General features: G+C 39.5%; 1 protein-coding gene across 2 annotated transcripts in view; it reads left to right on the top strand.

The window, feature by feature from the left end:
• kcnc3a (potassium voltage-gated channel, Shaw-related subfamily, member 3a) overlaps window positions 1-11,101 on the top strand; it is a 142,149-nt gene extending 131,048 nt beyond the window's left edge. The window contains exons 5-6 of one of the 2 annotated variants that reach the window (XR_007427086.1): window positions 1,086-3,994; window positions 6,179-11,101. Coding sequence is in view for 1 of the 2 variants with exons in the window: in XM_049467614.1 (XP_049323571.1) it covers window positions 6,179-6,192 (14 nt within the window). In the remaining variant the exon portion in view is untranslated. The remainder of the gene's footprint in view (window positions 1-1,085; window positions 3,995-6,178) is intronic. The other variant, XM_049467614.1, reaches the window with a different exon arrangement.
• Window positions 11,102-12,126: the final 1,025 nt, after the last annotated feature.

Below are 12,126 nucleotides of genomic sequence, written 5' to 3'. Positions count from 1 at the left end.
GTTTAAGCAATTTAATGTAAATTTAAGCAATTAAATGTACTAATATTGATTCATTTGCAGAAACATTGGCCTGTTCTAATAAATAACACTTTAAGAACTGAAATGTGTATCAATCAGACAGTTTCACTAGATACAATGAGCAAAAACCTTTACCATTTAAGTCACTTTATCTTGTTTTAAGTTATTATTTAATTTTTTTAAACAAGTAAATGTTTCTGGATAAAACACTTAAAACAAGTAAAAAGAAATCAACTAAATTATCTTTTCATATTCTATAAATAATATTGACATTTAACAACACATAGACCTGATTTAAGATGTTTCCTCTTGCTGGCAGATCATTTTTGCGGTGCATCTCTGCCGTTCAGGTTGAACTCACAAGCCATATCAGCTCTCTCTGTTTCTCAATCATTCATTCATTCACGGACCCCCCGCCCACTTCATCCCCCGTTTTTCCCCCGGTCCCCCCTCACTGCTTTGTGCGTTCTGCGTAAGAGGAAGATAACTCAGGCCTATGTCAGGTCTCAACCATGTGTACACGTGTACAGTTTTAAAGAATGAAAAAAAAACTTTGTATTTCATGAATGCATGTTTTTATTTTTCCCTTTGCGAGCAATAAGGAATATGTCTATATGATCCTTAAGAAGTATGTTTTGATAAGAACTCTGAAACTGGTTTTATCTAAAGCTTTATGTATGTGTATATTCATATGGGTGTGTACATATGGATGTATGAAAATTCATATGCACATACATGTGCTGTTGATTTGCATGTCTGAGGTTTTTTGAAAATCGAAGAAAAAAACGATTGGTGTTTTGTTACCAATCCCTGTTGCTGTTCTGACTCAACTGCTGAAGGGGTGGGGCTTAGTTCTTGCATGCTAAGATGCTATTGGGTGGCAGAGACCATTGTAACTGTAACATGAACCTGGGTGGGCGGGATTATTTGAACAAGGTTTTACTGGGGTTATGACTGAACTCTGTAAACCTGCTGTGTTTTTATTTCTTTTTTTTTTTTTTTTCTGTTAGTAATCGATGGTCTTGTAATCATTTCATGATTTATTCTTTTTTTTCATCTTTTCACAGAGAACTATTCTGAAAGCCCAGTGCTTATCAGATATATGCAAAAAGAAGCTGTAACTGTGAACTAATCTAGAACAGAAAACTCCACTCCTTTCACGTATGCATTCCTAAACAAACCCCGCCCCTCTTGACCCACAACGCTGTAATAGTCTCACTGTTGGTCATTGTTCCCTGATCTTCTTCCACTCGTCTGTCCTTTCACCCCTGTGATCATCCCACCCCGTTCTGTTCTTTCTACAGCATGTGGAACAGACAACTGTATCATGTGTGCTCACCTGATACACGCCTCTTTTTATCCATGTCAGCGGGGGGGCGGTTCCCCACGGCGCCCATTGGATACTAGTAGCGGAAACCCTTGAGCTTTTATCGAGGGGTAAATTGATGTAGCAAGTGCTGTCTTAGAGTAGTACATAAACGTCGGTCACTTTAGCGGAAGTCCTGAATGTTTACCTGTCCTCAGGTCAGTTACCCTGACCGTCTACGGACCATTTAAGCACTCAGTTGGGTTGGGTTTAGGAGTCGTCAGAGATGTCAGCCAGCTACTGGATGTTCTCTCTTTTTTAGCCAGGGAACAGCCGTCCGTCACCTTAGCCACCACTGTAGAGGGGGAGGGTAAACGACGACATCAGCGGAGATGTTGTTAAAGATGATGTAGATGAAGAAGATGATGATGATGATGCTGATAATAATAATAATGCTACTACTGCCTTCAGCAGTGCATGTTGCCTCGCATACTACTGGAATGCTTAGTGCTGCATCCTTGTGCATCTTGTGGTTTTTCTATATGCATATATTAGCTATACTTGCCAGGGGTAGAGCTAGGCTGGGCAGAGCAGGAGGAAACAACTCTTCATTCCGTCACAGGAAAGAGCAGGGCTTGCGTCTAATAGTCCAATAAGCTCGGGTTTAGCGAGTCCCAGGACAGCCATAACCACATACTGTATGTAGCTAGCAGCGCTGCTAGTAGTGAATGTAAGTAACGTGCAGAAACCAGTCGCTACACAGGAGCTTGTATCATTGTAAAGTTAGCCGATATATATATATATTACTTTCCATATTAGTTTTCTTGCCATTGTTTTATCGTTTATTTTGAAAATCCATTGGCAGATACTAATCATGACACATGTAGCTCAGTGGGGGACAATACTGCTTTCCCTGTGAGAGGCTACGGTTCAATTCCCTGGCTGGATTAGCTTGACATTCCTTACCAGTATTTGTCCTTAGGCAAATCAGAATGTCTACATTTTACTTAAAACAAGCTCAACCCATCACAGTAAAAGTATGTAGAGATATATACATTGTTCTCAAACACTCTTGAATTTCTTGAAAGTAAGCAAAAATATAAATTTTGTTCTGAAAACAAGCAAAACTATGCATCACTGCTTGAAAATAAGTAGAAATAACTATATTTTCTCCAAACAGGCAAAACTTTGTGTATGACTTCATTCCTGAAAGTAAGCAGAAATATCTACCATTCCTTAAAAGTTAGGAGAAAGAACTACATTTTCTCAAAAAAAAGTATCTTTAAAAAGTATCTTTATTTTTTGAAAATTAGCTCAAATATTAATGTTTCTCTTTCTATTACTTCTATTATTTCTATTACTAACAGTAGGTAGAAATATGTATATTTCCCAAGACAAGCAAAACTATGCATGAATACTTGAAATTAAACAGACATATCTACTTCCTTCTTTCTTAAAACAAGCAAAACTATTTGCACAATTCTTACAGTTAAGCTTAAATAACTACATTATTCTCAAAATGTGAAACAATTTGCATTATCTCTTTAAATAAATGGATACTGCCAAAAGAATACTGTCATTCCACTTGTTAACGACAAAAAAACGTTAATATCACTTATTCCTATTGTTCAAGATTGTACAACTTATGTCATTATGTTTTTACTTGCCTTCTTCCATTAATACTGTAATAAGAACGGAATTGCTTGTTATCTGCCAGTGAAAATTCACCAGTAAACAAAACGATTAATATATATATATGTGTATTTTTATATATCGACTAGCTTTAAGATGATTTTACACTGCTGAGAAAGAAATTAGCTTTTGCAGTGAAGCTTTTTGAACCTCTCGCTTTTGCTGCTCCTAACAGGGAACACAGTTTAGTGCGGCCAGTTGAAACTCCATTACCCATACTCCTCTCTGTCTCTTATCAACCTATATTCCTCCCCTGTCACAACTCAGGTATATCTCTCTCTCTTTTTGTGGGTCTTTACCAGTGCTTCCAAAAAAAGATGTCATTCAGAATAATACAAAAAAGAGAGAGAGAGAGAACGAGGGAGGAAATGATGTGAAACGACTGAAAAGATGGATTTTCTGTCTCAGCATGTGCACTTGAAAAAATATGAATGTCATGGTTTTTTTCGTCCTCATCACCAAAACAAAAAAAGATAGTCTTCCTTTTGCCCAACAGTGTCCTTGTGCTGTTTATTTTTCCTTCACTCTTCTACCATCATCCCCTCTCAATCAGATCATTTTATTACATTCATTTGATTGCATTGATTGTTTATTTTTTATTTGTATTATTATTTTCTTTTATTACAATCTCTAAAAAAACTGCTTCCAAATGACGACCAAAATGTCCTGGATAACAATCGAGAAAAAAGTGAAAGACAGAAAAAAATCAAGCAGTTTGTCAGAACCTGAGACTCTGGATCACAAGCGTCGCGCACACACTCAGGACTGAAGCGCGAGAGCTGAAAGAGTGAGAGGCAGATGGACAGATTTGTGTGTGTGAGGAAAAAAAAACGAGTGTGTGTTGAAAGAGGATTGTCGACAGAGAGGAAGAAAGGCCGCCCGAGAACAGGAGGACAGTTTGGGGAAGACAGGAAGGAGCAAAAGGAAAGAAAAAGAGAGGAGGAAGGAAGGAAGGAAGGAAGCTGCTCGCTTCTCAGTGTAAGGATGTGTGTTTGGTGTCGTGTGTGAGTGTGTTCCCTGCTCTGTGTCTTCATGTACCGTGCTCGACTGTGTGCTTTCGTGTTTTATGTGAACCTTTTGGGTTTGGTTATTTGGTTTTAATTGTGTATTTTCTTTTACGTTTCCTGCTGTTACTCACATCTTCTCGCTGTGTGTCATTCCTTTTCCACTCGCTGTGTCTCAAACACTGCACTCGTTTCTCTATTCCCTATGCTGTGGGCAGCAGAAGCTCTGCATTCAGTCCAATAAAATAAAGCGACAGTCCAAAACAAACCCTAAAGAGTAAAGGCACTTCATAGGGAATAGGGAGTCAGTCCTTTTTGGGACGCACCCTTTTCGTTTTTCGGCGTCAAGGGGCTTCACTGAGCCTTTGCTTTTCTTCCGGTCAGTCCTAGAGGCCTCTAGTCCTGCAAGATGCCAATTATTCTGTCTATTTGTGTCTCTAATCAGTGATACCCTTTTTCTTTGGAGGGGGGTTTATTAAACAGATTTAAGCAAAGTGAACCAGACTTGGTTAAACCCCCCGTCGAGCAGATCTTGTGGCCTTCAAAGACTGGAACTCTCATTTGGGAGAATATGAGCGTGTGTATGTGTGCGTTTCTGTGTGTGGATGCGCACACACAGATGTGTGTGAGGTTTTTTGAGTTCCATGCATGTGTGTTTCTGTGTGTGTGCTAATCAAACAGGCTTCTGTGAGTGTTTCTAACATTTACAGTACAAAGCTTTTTTTATTTATTATTTTGCTATTTTGTTGTGCGCATGTTCAAGGGGAACCCCACCAGTTTTTCAAAATTTGTGCATAATTAAGTAATTGGGATGCAAACAAAGTCATTCAGAGTGGATCATCACAAATCGGGTTGCAGTGTCAATGTAAATATGACGCCACAGGGGTGTGTGTCTTTAATACATTGGAGCAGGAAATATGGAGCTGCATCAACTCACCCTTCAAAGAGTAATCCCTGTCAAGTCACGGTTTAGAACAGAATTCAGAAATTCTGTACTCAAGGTCGGCTTTACTGTGCAGCCATAGGTGCAGCGTCATCCCCAAACTTCCGTCAATCTGGTCAATGTGGAATGTGGTGTGATTTTTTAGAGCGCTCAAATCTAACTATTATTGCGTTTCAGCACTTCGAAGTGTGGTTTGGAAAAAGTTTTGAAAGTTTTGTTTTTAGCTGGTTTTCAATCTGGATACAATTTAGATTGGCCAAAAAAGTCTGAACGTAGCCAGATAGTTGGCTTTACTAATGACAAAGATCATTAATAAAAAAATTATATATCGTCGCTGTCCAGCGAAAAACAAGTATCTCCAAAACATCAACTTTACAGGAGACAGATAAACCACTCTTAACTTTCAATGGAAGAAGAGTTTATTTCAGATAATTTGGAGAATTTCTATTGCTCCATTTGTCAAGGAATTTGGACACATTGTAAAGGAGAGTTTATGTGTTTAAATTAAAGTAATGTAGTAAACTAAAAATCTACAAAAATGGAGATACCTGTTTTTTATTGGACAGCGATGATATGCAGGTCATTTTAAGGCAAAATAACTGAAAAGTTAAAAGAATAATATTGGTCTATTTTCTGTTTTGGACAAGTAATAGCTTTACATCTCCAAATTGGCAAGTTTACAGGACAAGGAAAAAATCATCTTCTTAACTTTAAATGGTCAATGTAAATAATTTAATTCAGGCATTTCCATTTAATCAATTCATCATAAAATGTTCAGACACTGAAAAGAACAACTGACAGATTGGATTATGTCAAAAAGTTAAAAACAGCATAAATGGAGACACATTTTTCCTTCTTCACAGTGATATTTCACAGCACCGCCACTCTGAATGACTCTGTTCACATCACAAAGACTGAACTATGCAGAAACTCTGATAAGGTGGGCTTTCTCATGAATAGCTTTGAGTTCGTTTCACGTTGTTTCACCTGGATTTTGGACGATGCGACTTCAACAAATCAGCTATATCCATGTGAAGAGTGAACATGTGCTGTGTCTTTGGCTTACCACACTTTGGCTTTTCCAGTTAAATGGCTTCAGTTAACCTTGAAAGCAATGTTTAAGTGAGTTTGAGTGTCTGTTTTACTTTCTCTGATTTCTTTTTTTCCTCGTTTCCTACTCTTTCTTTCTTTTCTTTCTTTCTCTCTCTTCTACAGTGCTGAGTTTCTGAACTGACCTCTTTCTCCCTAAAGAAGACTCCCCCTACCTCCCCTCCCACTCACACAGCATAGCAAATCCAGAGGCCACCTCCAGAGTCACCAAGAGACTGAGAGAGCTCACAGGGAAAAGAGAGGGAAAGAGAAAGAGTGGAAAAAGCGAGAAAAGAGTCCGGTGTGGTGCTCGTTAACATAGACGAAACGGGATCGCTCATCTCTCCGCTCATCGATGCTACCTCGGACTGGAACGATCAAGCACGCCTGAAAAATGTGGGACTTCACATGTTCTTCCAGACTGGATCACACTGGTTTCAGTCCAGCTCAGCTGTGCTTATCCGCATGCAATTTAATATCAATACAACTCTTGACTTTTCGTTTTAGCAAACCTGCCCGGGTTTTGTGACTGAGTAGAAAACTGGGCAGAAGATCATTAGAATTGGACCACTGTAAGGATTGTTTTACGAATCCCTTTGGCTCCTTTTGCATCTAGGCCAACCACGCAAGCTAAGGCCAGTACTGCTGTTTTGTGAATTGTGAAGAGCAAAGGATTGTGTGGAAAGATCTAGCTCTTTGCACTTTAACCACTTGCTTTAGGTCACAGATAACTTCATCCATGACTTCAATCATTCATGACTGGCATGGTTTTGTCCATGTTTGGTCCACCTTGATGGACCATCACATCTCTTGATTCAAACATCCTAAAGAATACCACTTGCACTGCAAACAAGGACAGATAAACTTCCATCGATCAGACTGATCCTCCAAAATCCCGTCTGAAGGTTGGGCGCAGTTCGTCTCCAGACCATCAGACAATCGCGACTGCGAGCACTACATGAAAAAGAACATCAGCGTCTCTTTCTGTCTTTCTTCTCTTTCTTTCTCTATCTCTCTTCCCACCCCAAAGCCCCCTCCACATCTCAGTGTTTCTCCTCCTCTGTAGATGAACTGCATGGCATGAAAGAAATGACGTAAAAAAAAAAACAAAGCAGGAATAAAACCTGAGGGAGGAGAGTAACAGAATACAGTGACCCGGGTGGAGAAACGTGAGATGTTTCTGATGGAGCAAAATCGTGCAAAAAAAAAAAAAGAACTGATGGCTTCTTTCGTACGGATGGAGGAATGCTGCGTAGAACATCAGCCTGGATCAGGCGTGTCAGGGGATCAATGTAAACGAGACAATGCATATCATCTGGGGAAAGAGGACAAAGCGGCATAGTTCGCATCAAGGCAGCGATCGTGGAACCTGCAGAAGGACGGAGGGGGTTTTCCGGAAAGGCTGGGTGAACTTTGAACTGAACACTTACGAAAAAAATAACAAAGAAAAGAATGAAAATTGAAAATGCATTTTTCTGACTTTGTTTACCAGCATGACTAAACTGCATGACTCGACTTCTGCAAGCCCCCCAACCCCCAAAAAGAGGGCTTGGAATTATTCAAGAGCAAAATCATGGGGAAACAATACAGATTTATGTTATATGCAATTCAATTTAGGGTAAAAAAAATACAAACAGTTATATTTAAAAAAAGATATTCTATATATATTTTTTTTAATACAAAAAATACAAAAAGAATAAAGGAAAAAAAGAAATAGGATTACAAGATACAGTCAGAACTATGCTTTATTAGATATAAGATACCCCAACCAATTCTTAGCTGATTGGTGAGATTTTACCATTGAAACTGTTCCTTCTACGACTTCAGCTGTGTCCCTCCTCCACTCTCTCTGCCCCTCCCTGCTCTCCAGCTCTCCTGACTCTTTGTTCTGCCACTGGCTCCTGCAGTCCGTGACGGACATCACATTCTCCTGTGGTCGGTCTGTGTCTTTGCTGCCCTCAGCAATCCCGGTGCAGCTGCTTTGGAGGGCCTAAAGCTCATAGGTGTACGCGAGGGTCTCGGGTGACTTCTTCATCCAGTCTGAGATCCTTCAGAAAGTGTGTCAAGTCGAGTCAAGTTTTTGTCCTGGGTTGTAACTGCATATCACTGCAGTTTACATTTTATCCGCACATGAAACCAATGGACTTTTGAATTTTTGTTCATGTCAGAAGTTTTGTTTATCATTTTTTGTCTAGCTTTTGGGGGCACAGATTCCAGGAGGTCCTTCCTAGATGGTAAAGCACTCACCTCGGCCAATAGGTTCTCAGGAGAACAATGCAGTTTTGAACTGTCACTGCAGTTGCGAGTCATGTTCGCTTTGAATGTGTAGAGCTGGCCGCAGAGATTGGGCTTTGGGTGCTTCTGGCTTTTGGCAAGATCTTAAGTAGAGGTTATTTGTTATCTTCTAAACCAGGCTTAGTTTATTTTAAGTAAGAATTCCTTAGTGTGACAAGGTAATAAAGAACATATTGCAGTATGTTAAGAGTTATGTACATGTGAGAACATCTGAATTCCACTGAATGAATGATTGCATCCTGGTGGATTGAGCCAAGACTGAGCCAAGATTGAGCCAAGAAAGGTGCTTTTCGAGTCTTCCTTATCAGCTCCTTGGTTAAGGCTAATATCCTCCAGATGAGGATGGGAATGGAATGGAGCTAATGGCTCAACAGAGTGGATCAAAGATTGGTTTAAGTTGCTTTCCTTAACATTCTCTCAACATTGAGTTCCTCTTGACTCAAAAGTTCCTAAATGCTCTTCATCACTATGCGTCAGCAGGATCAGGCCAGGTTGGGAACTGAGTTGAGTAACTAATGTACCTATGCAAGACTGTTGCAAGACACGTCACTCACCAAGGCAGCATACTCAGGCCAGTAAGAGTACACAGGCGACTACATCCCAAGGTCCGAAGAGAGCGTAGGTCCAGCCAAAAAGGGCTACACAAACCAGAGCGGCCGTTAACCAAAGCAGTGGGTCAGCAGAGACTGGAACGCTGGGGGCAGCTGAGCAGGAGTCCAACGTTTAGCTATGTTCTCTCATCCTCAGTTCTTCAGGCCTACCATAAGCCTCCCACTCTCTTTCTTCCTTAATAGTCACACATATAATGAACACATCATCGATGTATGTAGCTGAAAGCGGAAGCATTTCATTAGATACTGGCCTGAGAATCATGAAAGGAGCTGGGGGTCGCTTCTCGCAGAGCGATTTGTTGTAGGGTCGACGAGGCAAGAACCTCTTAGGAAGGGCATCCTAGAAGACATAGGGAGAATAGACTGTTTCCAATCACATGAGGATATTTTATCAATGCCATTCAGTCAGAGCAATAATTTGGTGCGATTCCACCCCGCTCTCAGATTCCATTCCATTCACAATAAGTCAGATTTTCCGGTGTGCCTGAGAGATGAGATTGCATTTACGACTATTTTTTTTTCCATGTCTTGCGTTTAGCCACGCCAACAAGCGAAGCTTTGAATGAGCGTACGCATGTTTGCGTGTGTGTTTGTGTGGCTGTCCGACTGAGTTTCTGATCGGGCTATTTAACTCAAAGGTGCAGAGTAGTGAGACCACTCCCCCTGACCCCACCCCCCTAAAGATGACTGACAGCTCAACACTTGCATAACTTGTACTTGAAACCCAAATATCAGAACATATCAGAGAGGATCAGAACAAAGCCAGAATCAGTCTTCACTTTTTCTCTTTCCTGTATGCATTCCTCTTCTTCTTCTTCTTCCTCCTCCTTCTCCTCTTCTTCTTCATCCCCCTCTCTCTCCTCAGCTCCTGTGTCCTTCTCTATTTTTGAGAAAGAAGCTCTTTTGCATCCCTTGTTCTTGTGTTTTTCTATCATATTGTTTGAAGTTGAATTATACTGCATGCATGGGATAAAAAAGAAGACTTTAACTTATTTGTGAATGGTCAGAATGAGGTAACCATCTTCTTCTCCTGGACCCTCTGTCCGTCTCTCGCTTTGATTTGGCTTTGGAGAAACAAAAGGCAAATATCAATGACGAAATTAATTAATCAATGAATTAATCACCTTTTTCTGATAAAATAAGCAAAAAAAAAAAAGATATAAGCTGTTTAAAGTTACAGAACATTGCTCACAGGTTATAAGCAAGAATTGTGGCCATTGCTGTTTAGAACGTTGCTCAAACCAGCTTCCCCAATCCTAAACAAATCCAGTGAGCATGTTCATTCTACTATGGGAGATGTGGTGGACGCCCATAGCTGCTACTTGAACTCATTAAGCATTTTTTATTCTTCTATTCTTCGTTCAAACTGCACTTCATACCACAATTATATAAAATTTATATATATGTTAATACGCAGAAAGATATATATATATATATATATATATACACACACATATATACATTGCACTTTAAAGTCAGTCGCCTGCTCAGCACTGCTCTGCAATTTTCATTCATTTTAAGTTGAGTTAAATCATTGAATCAAATCGGGAGAGTTCACTGCACTTCCACTGCTGATAACTATAAAACACCATTGCCTATGAATATATATATATATCGATATCTGTTTAATTCCAGTTGGTAAAGCCATAGTTAGTGGCACACCCTGATATCTGACCCGTACACCGACCCTGAAATCCCTTCTCAGAGAGACGCGACAAAGGAGAGAACAGAGAGAAAAAGATGGTTACAAAAATGACGGATGGTTGATGCTATTAAGACCGATGCTGGACACAATTTTAATGTCAATACAAAAAGAAAAAAAAACAACAGAAGTGTATAAAATATATTTCAATGGAATGTTTATTATTTACCTTTTATATTTTTGAAACATGTAAAGAAAAAAAATAAATAAACTGTAATAATTTAACAGTTTGAGGAAAAACTGAGACTTAAAACATTATACTAATAAAGGTATGAATGTTTGAAGGTGAATGCTAACCTACCTGATTAAAGTTTTCTTCATTACAAATAGGAAAAAAATAAACATCAAATGGTCAAAAATAAAGGAAAAAATGAAAGCTCCATTTAAAAAGAAAAGCCTATAAAAAATCTATAAAAATAATAAAAGCTCATGCCAAAATTTTCAATCTGTCCTGCTGTCTTATTTTTATTCAGTGTTATATGTGCATTAATATTCTGCTTTGAACTCAGAATTCAGCCTAGATGTTGAGCATCTCATTTTATGTTTTATTATTGATGATGATGATAATGTGGACGATATGTACCCATACACTCTTTCAAGGTTTTAGAACAGATCATCTTCTTCCAGACTGAAGAACTGTGTTCCTATACTTCACTTTCTGAAGTAAAACAACTACAGTACTTTTACAAGGTTCTCAAAATACATCTGTAGTAGTTGCTGTCTAAACAAAACCTTGTACACTATAAAAACTGGTGTGGTTTAGCACAGAATGCCAAAGTCTTTATAGGCGAGTCAGTTTACTTGGCAGCCATATTGGCAACATAGCCAACAATGCTTATGTTCCCCCATGCAAGACCAGCCTCCCATCTATTTGAATCTGAAGGTCTAATTGCCATTTGAGCATTAATTTACATGAATGATAAACTCTGACAAAAATCTCATGGGCAGTTTGTAATGTTCAGCTAAAAAAAGGTGAGTTTTGGCTTGTTATGGCTACTGCACCTACGCACATCTCCACAGTGATGGTGGGCTTTCCCCACCAGCACGCTGACTTCCCTCCACACTCCTCAAAAGCAGCAAGCTAGTCAGTTCTTTTTTTGAAGTGTGGGACTGTTTGCATATGGGCAGGAACTGATTTTCCCAGCCTGGTAAGTTAACCCTACTTGGGGCCACAGAACCGTTCAGTAGGAGGAGTTCAGGACTGAGAAATCTGTGTTTTGGCTGATGTCACTGCTAACCTCGTTGTAGCAATGTTGGAAGAATCTGATTTCCAGCCTTGCTAATGTGGCATTTGACAAGCCCAGCCAGCAGCATGCTAAATCTGTGCCGAAAGCAGTGTTGGATGAGCCCAGGAGTGTCCTGGGCTTGGTAAAGTACAGTTAATAATATTTATATTTATATAATATTTATAGATATTAGGTTTTGCTCACGGAATGCTCATGAATTTGTATTTCCTACACTGACGA

Source organism: Astyanax mexicanus, chromosome 19 (assembly GCF_023375975.1).
Source record: "Astyanax mexicanus isolate ESR-SI-001 chromosome 19, AstMex3_surface, whole genome shotgun sequence".
NCBI lineage: Eukaryota > Metazoa > Chordata > Actinopteri > Characiformes > Acestrorhamphidae > Astyanax > Astyanax mexicanus.
Note: the sequence above shows the minus strand (reverse complement) of the source record. Positions and strands in the feature narration are given on the sequence as shown.